This window comes from Rhagoletis pomonella, unplaced genomic scaffold (genome assembly GCF_013731165.1).
Source record: "Rhagoletis pomonella isolate Grant_MI unplaced genomic scaffold, Rhpom_1.0 Rhpom_scaffold_00006, whole genome shotgun sequence".
Lineage (NCBI taxonomy): Eukaryota > Metazoa > Arthropoda > Insecta > Diptera > Tephritidae > Rhagoletis > Rhagoletis pomonella.
In genome coordinates, this window is record NW_023458560.1 from 61,672,491 (window position 1) to 61,696,622 (window position 24,132).

The 24,132-nt window shown below is 39.9% G+C and overlaps 1 protein-coding gene across 1 annotated transcript in view; it reads left to right on the plus strand.

The window, feature by feature from the left end:
* The window catches only part of LOC118742011 (WD repeat-containing protein on Y chromosome-like), a 40,466-nt gene extending 16,393 nt beyond the window's left edge, over window positions 1-24,073 (plus strand). The window contains exons 4-12 of the mRNA XM_036473979.1: window positions 1,664-2,010; window positions 2,077-2,271; window positions 2,342-3,054; window positions 14,998-15,235; window positions 15,330-15,597; window positions 16,218-16,416; window positions 18,445-18,645; window positions 18,740-18,911; window positions 23,614-24,073. Coding sequence (XP_036329872.1) covers window positions 1,664-2,010; window positions 2,077-2,271; window positions 2,342-3,054; window positions 14,998-15,235; window positions 15,330-15,597; window positions 16,218-16,416; window positions 18,445-18,645; window positions 18,740-18,911; window positions 23,614-23,973 — 2,693 coding nt within the window. The 3' untranslated portion in view covers window positions 23,974-24,073. The remainder of the gene's footprint in view (window positions 1-1,663; window positions 2,011-2,076; window positions 2,272-2,341; window positions 3,055-14,997; window positions 15,236-15,329; window positions 15,598-16,217; window positions 16,417-18,444; window positions 18,646-18,739; window positions 18,912-23,613) is intronic.
* The last annotated feature ends 59 nt before the right edge of the window (window positions 24,074-24,132 follow it).

Consider the following 24,132-nt stretch of genomic DNA (forward strand, 5'->3'; position numbering starts at 1 on the left):
ATTTATATTTATATTTATATTTATATTTATATTTATATTTATATTTATATTTATATTTATATTTATATTTATATTTATATTTATATTTATATTTATATTTATATTTATATTTATATTTATATTTATATTTATATTTATATTTATATTTATATTTATATTTATATTTATATTTATATTTATATTTATATTTATATTTATATTTATATTTATATTTATATTTATATTTGTATTTATATTTATATTTATATTTATATTTATATTTATATTTATATTTATTATTTTCATCTACATATTCTCAACCATCCTTATGTAAAGTATTTAAATTATTACTGTTTACTTTGTACTTTACTTTATCTATGTACATACATTAGGGCGGTGACTATGCGCGTATAGCATAGGAGGATTCTACGTGTAATTCTAAGCAAATTTTCTGAAGAAACTATGGGTCTAAAATGAATTTGAAGTTAGCCAAATTACGAAAATAGGTTTCGAAGAAAATCAGAAAATTTTCACTTTTGCGTCCTCTGGTAGAATTGTTAAGAAAAAGATAAGTCCATAAATGGATTCCTCATACATATAAAATTTACATATAAAATTTAGGCACTTCTTTAAAACACTACAGCAAAATGCTAAGAAACCTATTTTCGCAATTTGGCAAACTCCAAATTGGTTTTAGACCCATGCTATGTGCTATACGCGCATAGTAAAAACACTTTCTCATACAAATTAACCCACCCTAGTGTACATATTCATCCTTAGCTTCACCCTTGCATTATTCGGAATTTAATATCATCCTTAAACCCCTACTTAACAAGTCTTTTAAATGCAGTATCGATAACACTGTAGCAACGCTAAAATGACATAAAAAACGCCGAGACACGTAAACTTAATTTTGAGTCGTGACCCTGCAAAACGTGGGACTAGGTTAAATCCTAGTACAGGACCACGCTACATCGTAACCAACACTTGTAACCAAAATGGTTCAAACATATGGAGAAAATATGGCTACATTAACATTGCGATGTCATTGGAGCTGACCACCTCTGATCTAACGCTGCATAATATGGGACCACCTAGACAACTACTTCTTTTGGACCATGGATTGAATTTCATAAGACTTTGTATAAACCGAATATTTGATAATATTTAAAGGTGAAGTTCAAATAGCAAAATCTATTATTTAAAATGAATTTTCTTAAAAAATTCGCCGTGCCGATGGGCCACGAAGAGGTGGTGCTCAACACATATATCAGTTTTTTACGTTTGAAGTGGTCCAGGTCAGCATAAAAAGTTACTAGTATGCAACCTGGTTCTTTTGCACATACTTTAAAACTGCGTCCCAGTCCTCAAATTTTTGCAGTGGAATTACAGATCTGTATACCGTTTTTCTACATAGGTCAGGTCATTTTCCCAATATACATATGTATGTATGTATGTATTTTCATTTTAAGTTTGTATTGCGAATAAAAAAAATTAAACTTCAACATGGAAAATGTTACTCATACGTCATGTACAACTATGTACAAGTGCGGCCTTGTACGACAGAGATTTTCCCTACAGTGTAATTAAGCATACATTTGGGAGGCATTTCCATCCTCGACCATAATTTTTTTTGTATAGTTTTTTGAATTGATCTCATTTATATAATCCTTTCGAAAATTAACTTTTCCATTTTCTGCAGTTCATCTCAAAATGCCAACATGGATACTTCAAGTGCAAGCACTCTCCGACGTGAGTATTGTTTGCACCTCTTCAACGGAACGTGAACTGCGTTTCCACGAGACAGTCGCCTCGACCTTTACACTACGCATTGTGATTCGTAGTTTGCCTTATGCTGTTTGTTGTATGTCGTACAGCTTTCATCCGAAAGGGAAAACCAATTCGAAACTGGTACTCGGCGATTTTGGTGGAAATGTGCGAATTTTGGAATTCACACCATTTTTGCGGGGACCTTTTCAAAGTAAGCCAGGCGCAGCGCTGGTGGAGCTCTTTTGGACAGAAATTTTGAAAGTAATTTTCTTTGAGATTCCTTATTGCTAGGTATTTAAATCTTTGCTGCATTAAATCTCCCGTTAGGGTAAACTGCCGTTGATGACTGTGCGCGAGTACCCAAATATCCATAGTGAACTGATACAACAGCTCTACTTTTCAATACGGTTGAATGCACTTTTTGTGGGCGCGGAATATCGCAATGCAAAAAAGTATCGAGGTCGTTGTCCAGGTTTAATTATAGCATCCGGCGAAGACAAGACATATTTCCGCATACCAATGGTTAGTTATCTGTTGACATTTCATTTTGAGTTTTTCGGTTTTTTTACGTAAAATAAATGCATTTCTTTAGGGTATAACCTGCTTCTTTGTCGCTGAGAAGAATAACATCGTCGTCACTGGCGGACCCGACACTTTTGTGCGCATTTGGGATGTGTATATTTCTAGCAAACCTTCAGGCATATTGACCGGTCATAATGGTGGTATTGTCTATTTGTTCGTGCAATCCGAAGAGAAAAAAGTCTATAGTGTGGATTATCATAAAATAATCAAAGTGTGGCATATGACCGAGTACAGCTTATTGCAAACCTTCGGCGATTTAGTGCGTCTTTTGTCTGCGGAAACCGATTTATGTTACATGTATCATCCCTTGTCACGCGATTTGCTTGTCGGTGGTCGGAAACTGATTAGCATTAAATGTTGCGCACGCATTCGTGTTGATCTTACCGATGGAAATACGCATGCAGCACCTGTCTCTGTAGTACTCTACAATGGATTATTCCGCAACATAGTCACATGTGGCCTCGATAGCTATATCATAGTTTGGGATCCATGGACTGGACGTCGTAAAATTATTATGAAAAGTTGTCACACGAAAATGGTTTATGGCGAGGCAATCGATATAGAAATAACGGCAGCATGCTTTGATCCCTTGGAGCAGTTTCTTTTAACGGGTGCCCGAGATGGTTCTTTGAAAATATGGAATTATAATAATGCGGTTTGTATGCGAAATATGAGCATAAAACCAGAGCATGAGGTCACAGCCGTGATATGGGTCGTTGAGAGGTAAGCATTGGCAAAACACGTCAGGCCTAGATAGAAGGCCTGTCCTTCTGAGTAGCTTTATTTAGGTGCGGATTCCATGATAGCTTATCATCAGTGATAATTCCGAGATATTTGACCTCTTTAGAGAAGTGTATCTTTTCTCCTTGAAGGAATAGTTCCAGTATTTTGTACCTTTTCCTCGCGAAAATGTTTAACCCATTGCACCATTTGGTGAGTATGTTCAGCGTATTCTGTAGGAGGCTGTTAGGTATTATTATTATTATGAGCCTTGAGCACTGCGACCTCTAGGGTGGTCTATTGTGCGTGGCCCTTTACCCTATATATGAAGGCTTTTAATATAAGCTAGCACTTCGGTGGGCTTTTTGTTCCATATTTCGAATGGATCAAGTGTTGTACCACCTAGGTGAGCGAGTCTGTGTCTAGCGAGAGCAACACATTCACAAAGGATGTGTTCTGGCGTTTCTTCGTCCATCTCACAGAAGCGACAGACGCTCGTGTCTGAAAGATTCATTTTACTGAGGTGATAACGCAGGGAAAAATGTCCCGTGTAGTACCCAGTGAGAGTTCGAAGGTCCTCCCTGCCTAGATTTATGAGCTTTTTTGAAGCTTCTTGTGATGGACAGATGAACCGCTTAGCTTGTCTTTGCCCCGGACATTCATTCCAGTGCCTTTCGAATTTTTTGTCGACCCACTTCTTTATGACCTCCCTTAAGTGGGCTTTGGTGAGCCCGCAGAAGGGTTCCGGGCCATGGAATAGTGTGGTAGCTCCGTGTTTTGCTAGGCGGTCCGCCTGTTCATTGCCGTCATGGCCCTCGTGCCCCGGCACCCAGCCCAGTAATACTGTGTTCTTGCTTCCAAGACCGTTTAGGGTGTTGAGGCAGTCGTACACTAGTTTGGATGTTATTATGTGGGACCTCAGTGCTAGCAAGGCAGCCTGACTGTCCGACATTGCAGATGTTTTTAGAGGATGTGCCTCTTCTGAGGCATTCTCTGCCACAGATATCGATCGCATGAATCTCTGCTTGGAAAATGGTGGGGTAGCTGCCCATTGGTATCGGTCTTTTAAAATTCGGCCCAAATATACCAGCTCCAGTTTTCCCATCTTCAAGTTTTGATCCGTCAGTGTACCAAACTTCAGCTCCGGGTTTGGTGTAGGGGTTTCCTGTGCTCCAGGATGCTCGGTCCGCAATAGATACCTTGAAATTCCTAGAAATTACTAGTATCGGAGCTACTGAGTCCCTCATATGCATAATGGGGTCATTTGTGAATTTCATAAGGACCTTCATATGACTTGTCATGTTTCCGGTTTTTAACTCGGAAGTGTTTAGGATTCTCAGTGCCGAGAGACTGGCCTCCCTCTCTATTAGAATTGGGAAGGGCGGTATGCCTACAAGAACACTAAGTACATCAGCAGGACAGGTCCGCATAGCCCCTGTTATACCAATGCACACCATTCGGTGTAGTTTGCTTAGTTTTGCGCCAGCAGTTCTTTGTATCGCTTTTGTCCACCATGCCAAGGATGCATAGGTGACTATCGGCTTCACAACTGTGTTGAATGACCAGTAAGTCATTTTGGGGGAGAGTCCCCATGTCTTCCCGTAAAGTCGCTTGCATGCGAAGAAGGCTCTCATTGCCTTGTTTACGGTTGCATCCAAATGTACATTCCAGGCCACACCCCCAGGTATTTTGCTTCATTTGAGAGCCCTATTCTAGTGCCGCCCAGAGTCAATTCTGTCATGGATATCTTTTTCCTCCGGGTAAACGGAACCAGAATAGATTTAATAGGATTAATGGATAATCCTTTGGTGTCACACCATCTTTGCGTGTTGCGCAGGGCTTGTTGCATGCGGTTGGAGATCGTTTCGTCATGCAGCTCTGTTACACAAATTACCAGATCGTCTGCATATCCTTGTGTTTCAAAGCCATGGTCGTTCAGTAGGAACAGGAGTTCGTCTATAACCATAGTCCACAGAAGAGGAGAGAGTACACCCCCTTGAGGGCAACCTCTTGTGGCTGTAATCGATTCTTTCGTGCCTCCCAGCTCCATCCTGATCTTCCTTGTTTTTAGCATAGAAAGCACCTAATTTATTATGATGGGGCTCACTCCCTTGCATATCAGGGCATCTCTTATTGCCCTGTATGACGTGTTGTCAAAAGCCCCTGAAATGTCAATGAAGGCACAAAGGGCTATGTTCTTAGACTCCAGAGCCTTTTCGATTTTCGATGTAAGGCTGTGAATGGCAGTCTCAGTGGACTTGCCTGGTTGATAGGCAAATTGGTTCTTATTCAGTGGTCGTTCCGCTAGGTTGACTTCTCTGATATGTTGATCCAAGATTTTCTCCATGCCTTTTAGGAGAAAGGAGCTGAGGCTAATTGGTCTGTAGGATGAAGGCATTTGCTCCGGTTTACCTGCCTTCGGTAAAAATACCACCTTAGCCTCAGTCCATCTACTGGGAATGTGACCCAGTAGGAGCAAGCTCTGTATAGTCTGGAGAGGACTGGGGCTATGTAGTTACTACCTTGTTGGAGTTGACAAGGATAGACCCCATCTGGTCCTGGTGATTTGTATGGGCTGAAGGTAGATACCGCCCATTGCACTCTTTCTACCGTGGTAAGTTTAGTTGCAAGGCTTTGCTCTCTACCAGAAGTGCGTGCTGGGACACCCAATTCCGGTAGATAATAGCCCGCTTTGCAGCCCGGGAAGTGAGTGTCTAGCAGAAGTCTGCAAGTCTCTCCCGGATGCTGAGTTTAACTACCATCTGGTTTCTTTAGAGTGCTTTGCAGCCCGGGAAGTGAGTGTCTAGCAGAAGTCTGCAAGTCTCTCCCGGATGCTGAGTTTAACTACCATCTGGTTTCTTTAGAGTGCCGATCGTATTTTTGTGTTCCCTATTTAGAGCTTTTTGGAGTCGTACTGCCTCTGGGAGGCTCTTTATTTCCTCGCAGTGGTTTCGCCAGCTAGCTCTTTTGGATTTCCGCAATTCTTTGTTGTAAGAAGTTAGTGCAAGTTTGTACGGATTCCAATCACCCGTATTCTTTGCTCTATTGAATAGTTTTCTGGCTTGGCATCTCATTTGCTCAAGCTTCTTGCTCCACCAGGGCACATCACGTTTGGATTTTACCTTTCCTTGGGGACAGCTACTATTGAAAGCTATTCCAATGTCTGAATGAAGCTGTTCAGCTTCAGTTTCAAGCTCGTGCGCAGGCGTAATTTGACCACCATGGCTGTTTCCACCTTCTTCCATGATAAAGCGAAAGAATTCCCAGTTCGTTTTTCTGGGATTTCTAAAAACTAGTTCATGCTCAGGAAAGTGGCCAATGTCTATGTGCATATGGTCGGACATTGATACCTCCCCTGAGACGCGCCAGTTTGTGACAGACGCTGCCATGTTCTGACTACTTAGAGTAAGATCTAAGACTTCCCCTCTAATAGCGTTCCTGAACGTTGGTTCATTTCCATGGTTTATAATACTTATATTATAGCTACTTATAAACTCAAGGAGGTACTCACCCCTTTTGTTGGTGTCGGTGCTCCCCCAGACAGTGCTATGGGCATTTGCATCAAGCAGAGGATCCAGGGTATACCACTCTGCCGGCAGTGATCCGTAAGCGCCTTTACCTCAGGTGTCGGGGCTATCTCCTCCTCACCCGGGAAGTACGCGGAGGCAAGTACTGCCTCTTGCACCCCCCTAGGAGTAGGAATTTTGGCCCATATCGCAACGAGATCTGCCGTAATGAACTGTGAAAGAGGGAGAAACGTTAGTTTGTTGCATAATAGCATCGCCGCTCTTGGGCGACAGCTGGCGGCATAGATTATCTTACCGTCCTTTATATTAAGGCCTTTGACGTCACCTCTTAATATCCAGGGTTCCTGGATGAAGGCTACATCTAAGCCTTCGTTTGTGAACCTCCTATGTAAAACATCTGATGCTGCTTTCGCGTGGTGAAGGTTCACTTGGAGGCATTTAATGTGCCTCAGATTTGTGGAGTTTTTGGGGTGAGGTGCCATTACTTGCGGTCTTTTCGGCCGCGAGCAGCCACCTTCTTCCCCCTGTTGCCCTTCAGCAAGACCGCTTCTTCGGCCGTCCTTGCATCTCCCTTGCCTTTGCGGCTGGACATAGCCGCTTTGGAGCTGCCATGTAGTGGTGGCCGTTTTGCAGGCTTTGGGGATGCGATGGGTCCGACGCTTTTTTGGGCTTCTTCCAGCACCTGTTGTAGGGCCGGGCATGTTGTTGTTGCTGTTTTCGGAGGCGTTGTTGGAGCTTTGTATGCTACGTGTAGCTCTGTGCCACCCTCCGATGACTTCTGCTGCACTTGCGTGTCATTGAGTAGCTGCCTGGGAGCTACGATGACGTCTTTGGAGCAGCAAGGTTGCTCCTCCGAGTTAGGGTATTCGGTGTCGGCGGCATCTTTGTCTACCACGGGCATCGACGGTTTGGCTTTCTCCCTAAGTTTTACTACGCCAAAGCCATAGTTTACCACGTTCCCGCGGTGCTTTAGCGTGTCCGCTGATAGCGGGTCAACTGCAATGGTGATTTCCGCCATTGTTGACCTGCGTACTCGATTCAGAATGCGCCAGTCCGGAATTCTCAGGCCGTCATTCTGTGCCCGAAGCAGACTGAGCGCATCCTCACTGGCAGAGCTGTCCAGCTCCGGGAAGAATCCCACAAGAATGATGCGGCGAGGTGTTTCTGCCTCCTCGACCACTTTCATCTTCGCCCCCTTCCATGGTGCCAGCTTTGGAACAGTGTTCCGTATCCACCCCGCGGTCGCAGCATCTCTGCAACTGATGGATAGCCATCCCGAGTGGAAGGTGCCACCCTTGAAGATAGGCTTTACAGCGCTAACTGTGTTGCTCCTGACCGCCCTGAGGATGGCATTTTGGATAGCTTTGAGCTCATCCATTGACCACACTGTGGTTGGATAGTCCTCTGGGACTAAACCCAGCTTCACTCCGCACAGTGCATCCCTAAATGAAACCGGCTCCCCGCGACAATCTGCAGGTGCATGCGGCACAGTTGCCTCCCCGGTGGGCACAGATGCAGTCCCAGCCGGCCTGCCCCCTGCAGATCCCTCACTGGATTTGGCAAATTTCTTCGGGGATCGCCTCTGCGGGGTAGAGCTATCAGACCTAGGTCTTTTTTGGAGAGTTTTTTTTCCCCTCCGTGGTGGGCCAACGGGTTCTTTGGCTTTTTCTCTAGCCGGCTCATAGCTCATTCCCTTTTCTATGTACCGCTTGAGGCGGTTGGGTTGTTCACCGGAGAGGCAAGCAACTTCTGCTCATCCTCCGGCGAGATATCAGATAGCGTTCTGACGGGACTTGCATCCTGTCTCACGCTAGTATCCACCATATCTACGTCATACGAGGGACTACGCGCCCCCAGTAGTTCTGTAGCGATGGTTTCTGTTTCGACAGAAGTCGAAAGGCCAGCATTGGCCATTGTTTGGAGCTGTGCAGCTCCTTCTGGCTTTTGATTTATATTGTTTTTACTATTCATGTGTGTCCCACGAGTATGGGGGAAGGGATGTCAGCTGGGACATAGCCCCCAATATCCCGAGCAAGACTTCTTACAACCAGAGGGCGCCAGGTATCTGGAGGCCACCGTTATAAGACACACTTACGTAGTGCCATTCATCCCATAAGCACGGTACGGATGACACTCGGAATTACGGCTTTTATCGAGTTGTCCTCTCTAGATCCGCCATATTCAGTAAAAGCAGGGGCACCTCTCGCAGGGTGTGACTCGTCGCCACGTATGGTCGGTCTTGAGCCATCCGCTCCTGACTCAGAACATTACAACACGTATGAAGCAATATCAAGAGCCTTGACCCCCCTTAGGGTAAGGTAAGGTTAGGATGAAACGGGCGTTCATATAATAAATAATAGATTAGCGCTTACACAATATGTTTGGCCGAAATTATTCTCCGATTTGAGGCGTGCGCCTTGATGTTGCAACACAGGGACCTACCGTTTTACGCCGTCTCCACCGACGGCGGTTGTATTTTTATAAGAAGCTGTTTTTCAGGGTAAAAATACACACGGAGGTTTGCCATTGCCTGCCGAGCGGCGACCGCTTTTAGAAACAAGTAATTTAGTAAACAAAAGAAAAATCGACTCTCGCACCAGCTAACGGCAAATTTTTTTGAAGAATTATTTCTTCAATTTATTTATTTTTATATATGTAGTATGCTCAAAATATGAAAGAAATTGGACTATAAAAACGGATTTTTCACTAATCTTGGCTTCTGCGCCACCTATCGTTAAACATTTTTGTGGAGTTATGTCCTTACCTGAACCCTAGCGAATCATAAAAATGGGGTTTTCAAGTATCTCGACACCTGCGCCACCTAGCGGATTAATTCCTCTATCATTTTACATTGCATTGTCATCGGGCTCCGAGCTCAATTTGATGTTTCAAGTCTCTACCTCATCGGGAAGTTGGTTAAAAATTAATTGCAAGATTTGATTACATAATTAATAATTAAGGATTTAAATTTTTATTTTTTTTGATGTTAGTCAGAAACTGGCCCTGATCCCTGGTCCTGTGAAGTGGTAGTGCGCACTACACCACAGCGGGCGTTCATATAGAACTCACTTAAACTCCGGGGCCTTCAGTATACCGCGCGTAGACTTGTTGTATTCGCATGCGCTTCAAACAATCAAGTTCCGGATATCCGTGGAGATGACTGAGCCCTACGTCTAGCTAGAGCTAGGAAGTGGCAGAGTAGATCTAATATACGTACGAGACATATGCGTACGAAATATATTAGCCATATCAATGAAAAAACGGAGGTATTTCACGACGACTTTAGAAGTTATTATGTTCGGTTTAATATGTACTTTATTACACGAAACTATAGATCAGTGTACAACTATGACAATTGATATCTTAGAATTGAAAATGATGTAATACTTATAGTGACAGTCAAAATGTATCGATAAAAAGATGTTACCATACGATTACAATAAAGTACCAAACTTAAGGCTAGTATCATTTGAGACATAATAATCTCCCTCGCTAATAAAGTTCATGGTCTTGAAGTCGGACTGGCGGTTTACGTGCCCTTCCTGATCGTCTTACGGGCTCGGGTTGTCGTTCGGCGTCCTGTTGTGGATGTACCACCTCCTGTCTTTCGGCTTGTTGCTGTGGAGCTATGTGCGGAGCTACTCGACGCTCGATGATTATCTCGTTTGGTAGTTTCTGTTTTCTCTCTATTACCGTAGTTTCTTTGCGATCCTCGACGTTAGTTACGCTTGATTTATAAAGTTGGTTTATGTGTCTCTTGAGGGTATAGCCATTATCTAATTCAACTTGATAATGTAACTTCCCGAACTTTTCTGTAACTATGCCGAATTTCCATGTTGCTTTATTTTTGTGAAACCATCTTACTTGCACCCGGTCTCCCATGCTAAATTGTCGGGCTCGGTCTGAGACCATAGGTGACGACGTTGCTTCGCCGTAGTGTACGGGTTTAATAGCATCTAACCTGGTTCGAGTTTTCCGCCCCAGGTAAATTTCCGCGGGAGTTTTGTTATTTTCTAAAGGTGTGATTCGATAACGGCTTACAATTTCTTGGACCTTCTTGCGCATTGGTATGTTAACGTGCTGCATTGCTTCGAGTTTGTTCTTCAGCGTTTGGATGTGTCTTTCCGCTAGACCGTTCGTAGCTGGGTGTCCTGGTGCGATAAATTTTTGAACGATGCCGTTACTTTGGCAGAATAATCTGAACGATTTGCTTTGAAAAATTGTAGCGTTGTCGGAGACTAGCACTTGTGGCAGTCCATGTGTTGAAAATATATCTTCTAATAACTCGATCGTGCTCTCGGACGTGGATGCATTCTTGATTACCCTTATCTCCGGCCATTTTGATTTTGCGTCGATGAGAACGAAGAAAAAATGATTTTGAAATGGACCAGCATAGTCCATGTGAACCCTTTCAAAATTTTCTTGCGGCTGTTCCCAACTATGAGTGGTTATTTGTGCTGGATCCTTTCGGACCATCGCGCAGTCATTGCACGATTTTACTAAGTTTTCTATATCTGCATCGATGCCTTTCCAGTAGCAATATCGCCGAGCCATTTGTTTCATTTTCACGATTCCCAAATGTGTGTAGTGCAACTCTTTTAGGATTTCGCCACGCAGGGACTTTGGAATCATTACCCTTTGGCCCTTCAATACAATATCACTTTGTATGGTGTATTCCGGATCTTGAATTTTACCATTTATCAATTTCGTTCTCAATTCAGCTAGCTCCGGGTCATTTCCGGTTTCTTTTGCAATAGATATCGCCGTAACTATGTTGGTGGATATTGTATTTACTGTTTCTATTTGTATTGCATTCACTTCCTCATCTAGAAAATATGTGAATCTATTCGACGAGTCTTTTGCTGGTGCTCTAGACAAACAATCGACGTGTGTAATCAGTTCTGATTTCCGATGCTTCATTTTATAATTAAAACCTTGAAGAAAAGAGGCGTAACGTAGTAGCCGAGCCGATGTCATTGCCGGAATTTTTTCGCTCTGATGCAGAATTCGAGAAAGGGGTCGATTATCTGTGACTAATGTAAATTCTCTTGCATACAAATATTGAAAAAATTTGTCAACTGCGAATATTATTGCTAGCGCTTCGCGATCTAACTGACTATAATTTTGTTCTGCTTTAGTTAACGCTCGTGAGATAAATGATACCGGTCGTTCGACCCCATTTTCTTCATGCGCCAGCACTGCCGCAATGCCCGTAGGGCTAGCATCACACGTCAAAACCACAGGCAAATCTGAATCATACGGCCTCAAAACTATATCGGTTAGAATTTCGCGCTTAAGTCTTTCGAACGAGGATTGACATTCCTCGGACCATTTAAATTTTGTATTTTTGGATAGTAGCTTCCTCAAAGGGTAAGTAATAGTTGATAGATCTGGAATGAACCGCGAGTAATACGTTATCATTCCCAAGAACCTTCTCAGATCATCAGGGCTCTTTGGGGTCGGAATATCGCGAATGGCTTTTACTTTTTCCGGACATTTTGTGATTTTATTCTATCTATCTATGAGCTGGCTCTAATTGTGGGTTGACGTACCTTGCCGTTCGGTTTTGGAATAACCACCAATGGTGAACCCCAGTTGCTGGTATTCACTTTCGTGATAATGCCATCGCGCCCCCATTCGTCGAGCTCTTCTTCGACCTTTTTTGTTCAAATACTTCCGGATATTTTGTTACTAGACTTTCAATAGAATTTATGTTGCATGGAGTTTTTGCCTTTACTTGTTTATCAACATCTTCTAGCTTGATACCTAACTTTCGAATCCAAACTCGACCTAAGAGAGGCGTATGCCTAGCGGATACCACATACAGATCTACTATTGACTTATTGTTTTTGTACTCTGCCGTTACTTTTGCTACTCCTTTTGGTAGAAAAATTTCTCCGGTATACGAACGGAAAAGGACGTTCGACTTCTGTAGGTTTACATTCAGTTTCAGTTTATTGAAATCATTTTCTGGTAATAAGGTGTACCCGGCCCCTGAATCAACTTCGAACTTTTGGCTTTTTCCCTCTATGAGTACTTTTGCATAGAATTTGTCTATTTCTCTCTTTGATATTTCTGCATTTTTGTATATGTCTATAACTTTGTGGATATCCGCGGTTGAATACTTCCAATGGTTGCCTTTCGCACTCACCTTGCACAAACACAGTTTCTTTCCGCTTTAAGGAAACACGTTGGTTTTCAATTTTTATGTATTTTGCTTAATAGTTTGCTCATATATTCAAAGTATATTTTGGATGACACAGTTAAAAAAGATGTTTCAAAATTGCTGATATTAAGGGGGCGCGTGCGCGTTGTCCGACTTGAGTAGCTGAACTGCTTTGTGCGGATTTTCGCACGGCCGCTGAACTCGGCTTAAGCGGCGGCTTAGACAGCGGTATCTTCTGAAAATTCACTTTCCGAATCTGTAACTTTATTCGTTTGTTTTAGATCTTTTCTTTGCTTCATTTTGTATTGTATACATACGTCTTTTACATGCCCTGTTTTGTGACAGTATTCACAGTTTAGTTTGTTTTTGTTCATTTTGCAGTTCTTTGTCAAATGGTTTTGGCGCGCGCATCTCAAGCACCTATTTTCTAACCCTAATTCCCTGTATTTATTTCGCTTCACTTTATCGCCTTTGCTTTTAGTTCTAACCTGTTTAACATCACTGGGGCCGGTTCCCGATGCTATTTCTTGACTATCAATTTTCGCTGCTTCCAGAGCTGATGCTCCAGGGTTTTGTAGTAGTTGTTCTCTAATGTGACTATCGCTCAACCCTCGTATGAATTGCGCGCGTAAAAATAAGTTTGCCACTGATTTGCTACATTCGCATGTGAATTGGCAATCGCTAGCTTTTTTTTTGTAATTGAGCTGAAAATTCTGCGATTGTCTGGCCTTCGTTCTGGATTTCAGATAAGAATCGATGTTGTTCTACCAGAACATTCTTTCTGACATTAAAATGGTTTTCAAGTAACTTAATGACCTCGGCATATTGCAATTCGCTAATTATTCGTGGCGCTGCTAACGTCACTAGTAAAGCATAATTCGATGCCCCAATATATTGCAATAATAACTTCGTGCAAAGTTCTTTATTTTCGAAAATACCTTTTATTTGGAAGTGTAACTCCAGGCGGCTCCTATAGTTCTTGAATGACTCCACTTTTGCATTAAATTCCTCGAATGTGGTCAACATGGTGACGCTCGTGCTCGCTGCTCCAACATTTGCTTGTTGCTGTTGTCATGGACGACAATGCTGTTAAAAGACTGCTTAGCTGCTCAGAATCCATCTTGGTGTGCCAAGTTTTGCTTTCCTCTCGTCGCCAACTATTATGTTCGGTTTAATATGTACTTTATTACACGAAACTATAGATCAGTGTACAACTATGACAATTGATATCTTAGAATTGAAAATGATGTAATACTTATAGTGACAGTCGAAATGTATCGATAAAAAGATGTTACCATACGATTACAATAAAGTACCAAACTTAAGGCTAGTATCATTTGAGACATAATAGAAGTAATGACCTTAGCTCAGCTTAAAAGGCATAGCCTTAATCAAGCAAGCGAATGATATTCACAATATTCCAATAAACACCACCTTCACCCTTCCATTCAGTTGTAATACATCCTTGTGCGTATATATGGATGGATCCGTCCTTAGTGAATTTTTTGGGATTACACTTATCTATGTATATCGTAGTGCGGGTTGTGAGGAAATAGTCCATTTCTCTTTGGGGTGAAAGTCATTCAGGACACTATACACCAGTGAAAACAGCGCATTGATATTTGTCGTTCTGATGGCTCCTGTCTTTTCGTTGGATTTTGTCCATTTTTCATGCTCACCTTAGGTCTGATTACCCCTGCTACTATCTAGTGCAAATAAAAGATGTTTAGCTATATCTTTCATAGCTAACGTTGCACTATTTAGAAAACCGACATTCATAGTGGAGCAGCCGAGTTTCCTAGTAAAGAGAACCAGTTCTTATTTTGAGGTGTTGACTACCAAGCTTCTACTGCTACATCAACGTGAAAATTAACTAGGCAATCCCTTTAAGGAGTTAGTCATTGTGAACAGATGCTTCTTCCGCAAGAATGATAGAATACATTTCAGGCGGATTCATCGTTTTAGTTCAGAAATTTTCTTCCATGAGAGCTCTCTCTCTCTCGCTTCTTGAACGCAAGGTTGTCGGTACTGTGGTCATAGAGCGGCGTGTGTATGTATATGTTCGACGTAGATTCACTAGATTATTGTGTTTTATTTTGGTTGGGAAAGTGGGGTCTCTGCCCGACTAGCCATTGACTGAGCGTACCTCAGCTTTTGAACAAACCCATAAAACGCATTAGTCATCTTGAACTCGTCTTTAATTTTGATAAAATATACGAACATTTTCTAAAATATTTAATTGTTATTATTTAGAATACTAGCTGTTGGCTGGGATCAGCAAGTTACCGAATTCAACGATGTTGAAGGACGAGAATATGGAGATCCAAAGAAATGGACTAAATTCCATAATGACGATGTCACTTGTGCTGATGTAAAACTAGGCGAAGGTGTCGTGACTGCGACTTATTCTGGTGAGCTAATATTTTGGAAACTCGAAACTGGCCAACCATATCGAAGATACAGTGTAGCCGATCCCAAACGGTTTATTGAGGTAACTGCATACATACATACGAGGACCAATATACTCAACACTTTTTCATTAAAACATTACCAAATATGAAATTCTCTACGAAATTATATAAAAGCTCAAACGCAGAGAATCCGTCAGAGATAGCTTAGGTAAACGAACTTCACAGCACTTAACCGTTTCACGTTTTGTGCAAAAATCAATTTCCGATAACATAAAAAAGATTGAATCGGAAATGCATAAGAAACCTACATCATTTGAAGACACTTTTTCACGATCGGAATTACGTGAAGAATTAGAAGTAGCGGAATCGCAGCGCTCCGTAAGACCAGTGTCTGTGCAGGCGGTGCTATTCCTACAGACGCGGCCAATGACAAAGGAGCATGGTATGTTGATATTCAATAGATACGTGCACATGTATACTCAATATATAGGGCTCCATATCAGGCTCTTCAAATGTACAGCGCTTTTTAGGTGGAAGTAAACCGCTGAAAAATTGAAAAGCGCTAAACACTTGCAAAAACCTATTGCGAAGTGCTACCCTTAGGGCCGGTTGCTCAAAGCCTGGTTGACACTAATCATTGGTTAACATCGTTATCGACGTTTTCGACTCCATGCATATAACCATGATAAAAATATAGTAAGGTAGAGCCGCTGAGAGTCACTTTTAAAATTCTTGACGTTTCCAAACAATTTAATTTTAAAATGTACTCACAAACTCACACACACATTTTCATTTTCAATCTCAAGCAACAACAATTTCGAATAATTTCATTTTTTTATTTTCACTTTTATATGATTTTAAAATGTTGGCAAAACAAAAAAATCATGGCCGACAAATTGAGAGAACGGTTCTACCTTGCTATATTTTTATCATGCATATAACAAGGTGTCGGTAACGTCGATAACGATGTTTAACCGGGGATTAGTGTCAACCAGGCTTTGAGCAACCGGCCCTTAGTATTAAAACACCAATGCTCTATTTGGCATTTTTGTGTTTTTGAAGGAAGCGTTTTTGTCTCTCTCGATACGGGAATAATTCAAGTGTATTCCCATCACCAACGGGGCGGCTATCTCACTGAATTCAATTCCAGTCATCGTAGTGGAGATTGTGTGCTGACAATGGCAACTGATCGCAAAAATCGATATCTTTTTACGGGCACTGCCTTTGGTTATATCAAGATTTGGCATATTGTAAATTATTGGTAAGTGAATTAAAATTATGTTCGACGGGCCAAAACTTTGCTTTTTACTTTTGAGAGCGGAAAGAAAGAGTCACTCGTTTTGATATCACTTTAAGATAAGGTTTTTGCGCAGCTTGGCTGTCGCCGCGAATGAAAATATGATGCGCTCATAAAAATCTCGGCAGAATTACGTCTGGGCAAACATTCATGGCATAAACCCCCGTTTCAAAGATGCTAGGGTACTTTCCCATGGGAACGGAGATGGTGGACTTAGGGCCACATATTCCTGCCCTTATACCTTCGCCAGTTATTGAATTACCTTTAGGTATGTGGCCGCAAGGTGTTACGTGGTATGGTCTGGTTTGCCAAACAATTTTCAATGTACATATATTCAGCTGAGATAGGGCGTTTTTGAACCGAATTCTGAGATAGGGCGTTCTTCAACCAAATTGGGTCATTGACCTAAATATAAAATGTAACGTGACATTTTCGCTTTTCTTTTGTTAATTTAATGTTTATTATTTTCTTATGAAAGTATACCTCAAAACTTGCTAAAATTCCGAGTCCCAATTTAAACCAGGTGTCGATATGAAAATAAAAAACATCAAACCAAAAAGTTATTTAAAAAAATGTATTTTTGAAATTTTTTCGTGAAGAACCTACGCATGCCCACGCTCTTATTAAAATTCTTAGTATTGAATTTATTACCGCTGTGGTGTAGTGGTAAGCAGTGCGCGCTTTCACACATCCGCACCTGGGTTCAAGCCCTGGTCAAAGCAACATCCCAAAAAATATAGAAGACGGTTTTTTCTAAACAGCGGTCGTCCCTCGGCAGGCAATGGCAAACCTCCGAGTGTATTTCTGCCATGAAAAAACAGCTTCTCATAAAAATACAATCGCCGTTCGGAGTCGGCGTAAAACTGTAGGTCCCTCCGCTTTGTGTGACAACATCAAGGCGCACGCCACAAGTCGGAGGAGAAGCTCGGCCAAACACTAACATATGTGTAAGCGCCAATCTATTATTATTATTATTGAATTTATTAACTTTAGTGGCTTCCTTGGGACATATAATTTATTTTATAGAGAAATTTCGATTCAATTCCCTTTTGTGGATAAATTGCCTTTACAAAAATACCACAAACGTTTACATTGCAGACTAAGAATTTTTTTTTTTTGTCCACTACTGTTCTCGATGTTTTTGCTCCTTAACTGTAGAAGTCTATATAACTATTTTGCAATTTAATGCCTAGTGAAAATCCAGCATAAGAGTTGTATTGTCGTTTTATATATGTAGGGTTAAACACAAACTGGGAAAAATTATAGAATTTAAGAAGCTATCATAATGTGACTCGTTTTGATGCCTTGTGAATCTCCCAGTTATGCAGATCTTAAACTTTAATATTTCCCAGAAAGCGTGTACACGAAAATTGTACGTGTCTCCATGTACATATGTATATGTTTGTATTTATGTCCACTTTTAAATAAAGTTTTCGTGTGAGTCAATGACTGGAATAATGAAATATGGGTTACGTTTTATTTATGTAATAAATAAGTATGTATGTATATATGTAACAACATGTCCGTAAACCAAACTTTCGTAAAAGGTAATTTACATATCATTTCGTAAACTTATGTAGGTTCGCGTGTTTTATTTGAGAAGAAATCGTTTAAGCAGCAAAGGAATTTAGTACATAAATGGCGAATGGCGGATGGGCGTACCAACGAATAAATAATGCAATATTCAAATTTATTGCTTAAGACATGCTGCTACATTAGTACAAACATGTTTACATACATATATACATGCAGTTATTACTTACATATGTAGTTATATTTTTCACAATCATGTCAAAATGTAAAAACATTCGCAAACAACTGTTGACGTTTTAACGACTTTTGTGGCATTTGATTTGGTTATTATTCGTAGGCATGTCGCATGTGGCATGCGACAATAATGATGGCACCTGTTGCATCACCCACATACCAAATAAGAAACTTGTTATTTTCTGTAGTAATTTTCTTTTCTTGGTACTCGTATATATATCACAGCATACCGGAGGAGGAGAAGCAGCACATTTGTATGCCACTACTTCGCTTGCAGTTTATATTTTTGCGCAAGGAGCGCTTCTTGACGCGCACCAAACGAGTGATTAGACATCAACCGGAGCCTATGCTGTTGAGTTCATATAAGGCGCATATTAAAGCAATCAATTCTATCGTATACATTAATACGCCGAAAATATTGATATCGTAAGTAAATGCATGTTGTTTTTTTTTGTGTATTATTTTGGTAATTAAAATTGTATTAAAATCGCTGGTTTATTGAATACTTTTTCTGATTTAGCGGCAGTCACGATTGTTCTTGCCGCTTATGGTCACTTGGCGGTCGTTATCTTGGTACTTTGGGCACACCTTTACCCTGGCTTAAGTTATCACCCTTCGAAGCAGTGAAGGAAGATCAACAATATCGGATGCCGCCCGACATCAAAAAAGTGGCAAGCTCCACAACAATGAAGGTAAATTTACTTAGATAATTTCGAGGGTGTAGAAACATAAATTTTGACACATATGCACACATGGATACATATGTATTTATTAAAGAACTGCAAAATTCAAAATTTTCTGTAAAAATCTCTTTTTCAAAAATTGCATGCATTGCTATGTCATGTCAACTCAAAAAAGCTGTTGTGCCATGTCATTCCATCTCAAACATACTGTTTTAGCATGTCGTTGCTACTTAGCTAAGATGTTGTTCGCTGTTGTGCTTCTGTAGCATAATTAGGTGCTTAAAAAATTTACAAAATCTCTTCCCGTATATAAAATGTAATTAATAATGTTGACTATGTCGCATGTGTCGCATGTGTTGCTTGTGTTGACATGCATAGATTTGATGCATGATTTGATTTCAATTATTCTACAGGGTATTCATATGGTATTGTGAAACATGTATGAGCGACATAATATGAACTGGCACTTGCGTGATGTGACACATGTTGCTATGTTTTATAGTTCAACATTTGCAGGCCTTTAGTATTTATATCCTTAACAACGACCGAAAAAGGGTTTTATTCGAAAGTATGGCTATGAGTAAATATGCTGTTCATTCTTCCGGGCAGCCGCTTTGCCGACGCAAAATGGTCGTAGAAGCAATTAGACCGTTGTTGTTGCAGCAGCATACAAGTTCCCCAAAGAGTTTTTGTGGAGTATTGCTGGAGTGACAGTCCTTGGCCAGATATTAATCTGGGTCGTTGCGGTTACGTAGACCCGACTGTCGTGTGAACGTAGTCCCGACTACCGGTGCCCGGTCACATACCTTTGTGCGATTTCCAGTAAAATCTGACTATTTCTGACTAGTTCGGACTCGTACGGGATTGCCATTTATATAACCAGCACCATATAAATCCACATTTCAAACTTAATATATATGTATATACAAATTCAACAAACCAGTTAGCAATTTCACCAATAATTGTAAACTTTTTATTCAGAATGTTTAGAAAAATTCTAGGTATGCAGTTTTATAGCTTATTAAATTTTAATAGGATAAAGTGCAAGTTTCAAGATGCTAGAAAATCGCATTAATTTTTGATAATTTTTTTTTCTGACGGAGTTAGGCATTTTCTTCCATATATGTAAAAGAAATGTGCTGGTTATATACATAAGCCGTCATCGATTCACAAACAGTTCGCGAGTGGCGAAACGAACGAACTCGCTATCGTCCATCCTTTAGCCGTCATCAATTCGCCACCTCTCTGCTCGCAATGTTTGAGTTACGGTCGCTTATCGAAAAATTTTGCATGTGAAAGCAACAACAAAGTTAGCAAATAATGGACGATAGCGAGTATCTCATTGAGTTGTTGTTGCTCTCACATACAACATTTTTTATAACCGAACGGAACTCAAACATAGCGAGCAGAGAAGTGGTGAATCGATAACGGCTAAAGTTAGCTAACAGAAGAGCGCACCTATTAGTTGTGTTAAATGAGCTGCTCTAGGTTACGCCAGGTTAAGATATCTCACAAAATTGTGTTTCACGAGGATTTTTCTTGCTCTAACTTACTCTACTTTTTGTTTCATGAGCCTGCGCTAAATGGGACTAGAGCAATTTAGAGCACGATTTTCTGCACCAGCTTTTTTGATGGAGTAACTTAGAGCAAGCAAGCAAGCAAGAATTTCTACCTGAAAAGTGTTTCATGAGATTTATGATCTGACTTGCTCTAACTTGCTCTATTGTTTTTTTTGCCAGCTGCTCTATTCTGCTCTAAAGGCGCTGGCCCAATGCAAGCTTGATTTGCACGCCTTGCTTGCTTTAATTTTCTTTGATTTACTTCAAAAACTCGTTTGGCCAAATGGCGGCTTGGAATGCTGTCAAAGCAACCAGCTGTATAGGTAAAAAGTCAAGGTCTGTTCCCTTACACTAAGAATAATTTTCCCACAAAATTCCAGAAAATTAAAAAAAAAATACAAAACAATATTTTCAGATTTATTTTTAAATTAATGCAAATTAATTTTTGTATTTCAAAGAAATGATAATAATTATACATACATATATAACTACATATATTACATTTATTAAAAACAACAAACCAAAAATAAATTAGATTTTTCAAGAGACGACTGACCAGTAGTTTGACATCATAAATATCGCTAGCTTTGTGTAAAAAGTTGCTAAGTCTACATTTTATGAAACCTCATATTTTGATATGGGAAGCAAGAGAAATTAAGGATTAAGGTACTTGTTTCATTTTTTCTCGTTTGTATTGAATGAGAGACAAATTTTCTAAGTCAAAAAGAGGCCCCGAATATCCGATAAGGCCAAAATAATGCGAAATCTTTTCATAAAGATCGAATCTACTGATTCGTATGGAGTTTTGCTTTACTTTAAACACGCAAACTCTTGTATTCAAAGTAAAATTTGTAAAAATGGACTTAGCAACTTTTTACTTTAAGCCAGCGACATGTTAAATATAGATATGGAAACATAGAATCATTTTTATTGAACTTTGAATTACTTATATTATATATATATTTTTTTGATAACGTAAGCAAATTTTTGTTCATAAAAGCAGCAGTTTGTTTGAATTTATTTAGAACGGAAACATACCTTTTTGTCAAAAGTCTACAAAACGTTTTCAAATAAAACGTTTGCTTATTTGAAACTTTGAGGCGCTTAAGGCAAGTAGAGCAAAGCTGACATTTGGCCATTCTTCATACGTTTTAGTATATCCCAAATAACTTTTGACAGTTCTCAAAGCAAAGCAAGCCTGCATTGGGCCAGTACCTTAAGTTGAGCTGCTCTGCACTTTTTTCGGTTTCATTAAACACAACTATTGTCACTTAACTTAATCAGCTGACAACAAGTGTATGTAGATACATTTTATGCCGGCAAACCTGTCGTTGGGCAATCGGAAACCGGAGCGTTGTAGTTCTAACAGCACATAAATCACCCGAAGAGTTTTTGGGGAATAATGTTGGAGTGACTGTTCTTTGCCGGATATGAATCTGGGTCGTTCCGGTTAGGTAGACCCGACTGCAGAGGGAGCGTGCAAAACGTCCCTCTCTTGGGTCTTTCGTGGACTTGGTAACTACATATATGCATCGGATGAACGAAATTGTTTGCACAAAATCAAAGCGAAAATAGAATATTCGAAAACATGTATTTGAAAGAAAGCACTCACCATTTAATGTATGTATGTATGTATGTACATATGTATATTCTAACTTCCAAGTTCCAAACCCAACAAGCAAAATAAACTTAAAGAAAGTTAAGTTATTCATCCCACTTTGCAGAATTTTATGTTGGGGAACATTTTTGTGGTATCATTTGTAATAATAGTTGTGACTGTGGTGCCGGTATCAATTACCAAGCACGCACTTACATATGTACATATGTACTTTGAATAAATTAACATTCATCAGCGTTTGTTGATCAAATAAAACGATTTTAAATAAAACACTACAGTACACAATTTAATCGAACAAACCGATACATGTGCGAAAATTAAGCACTCATCAAAGGACTTTTAGTTTGAGTATTCAGACTTTTTACATTTATTGGGTATACATTGAGAACTAAAGATCTACGATTATTGTACACTTGCACTTTATCGACATCATACGACACTTGTACTATATTTACATTTTAGCGAAATTGAACCTGCGTTTTTTCCTTAACAATTGCTAGCATTTAGCTTCTTTTATGTATTTGTGTTATTTATCACTTTTTAATAAGTGAAGTAAGCCCTCACTTTATTTATTTATATTTGCAAAAATTCATTCACGAATAATGCACTATAAATTGCTTTTTGCCTTTGCCTTCACAACTGACAGTTTTCTTAAATGTCCGAAATGACCGCGGCAGCGTACGATGCCACGTGGTGTATGTACAAACCGCTATCCGCACGGAAATGCCAAATACTACAGGGTTTGTGCTTACATCGATAAGCGTAGTAGGAAACAACTCGAAAGGAATGGCGCAAAATAAAGTATGTATTAAGGAAACGGAAATAAAAAGGCAAAAAATTGAATAAAAACTTCAATGAGAAAATATTATATGTATATCAAATATAGGTAATAAATCAATTACCCATGCACATTGAGTACAAAAAATATGCGATTGAAGTGATTCTAATGGTCTAATTATGCATACTTTGCATAACTTCGCACAACTTCCCATAAACTTTAAACTGTAATTTCGTATGTACTTTGTATGTATTCTATTACCCATAAATCAGCAGAACTTTTAAAAACTTAGGGATATGTTTAGTTTAGTTTTTGCTTCATATTTTCTTAAGTTAAATTTTTATTGCACTGGTAAAAATGGTTGTGCAAAGTTATGCGAAGTATGCATAATCAGACCTTTAAGCTTTATGCACTCTTATTCAATTCATAATCTGTTGATAATACTTTTGACCCAGAAATTTCGCGCTGCTTCTCGGACAAGTCGAACCTTTAGTCAGCAACATCCTCGCATTATTAAGTTAAAAGGTCACACCAAGTTTTTAGCGCTTTTGCCACACAAACAACTTATAGTTCAAAAATACGCTGGAAGCCTAATAAAAGGCACCCAACGCTTTACTTCCTTGAATTTACCAAAAACTATACCACCGGGTGCTGAAAGTTCTTTAGCTTGCATTTAGAGAAAAATTTATCAAAAATATCGTTTCAATAACTTCAATTAGTAATCAACAAATGCATTCGAAATTCTTCCACATTCAGGTGATTAGCGGCGTTCAAGAAGATAAAATGCCAGCAAGTTACGATCCGAAGGCAGCGGATGATGATGAAGCCGTTGAAGCAGAAGCTACAGCGCGTATGTACGGCAAACCTTTGAAAGAACCCATTCTTGGTAAACACTTTGAATTGCCCGGCAAGAGTGCTACCGAACAGCGTATCGATTTGGATACATCACTTTCGTATATACCGGTTTTTACACATTTGAAAATACACGAAGCCGATGATATTGAACGGCCACCCACACCACCGACAATACGTCGCATAGGCAATGAAGACTATATGGAGTTTTATAATCTGAAAAAGAAGTGGGGACCAGGACAGAAAAAACAAGAGTTTAAATAATGGATAAAGACAAAAATTAGAAGAAAGAAATGGCAGCAAATAATCGCACAGGTGTTCCGGAAATATTGCAAATTTTCTAGCAATTTGAAACTACATATGTACATACATTTGTATATTGATAGCATAATATCTATATTCTGTATTTACTTTATGTAATAA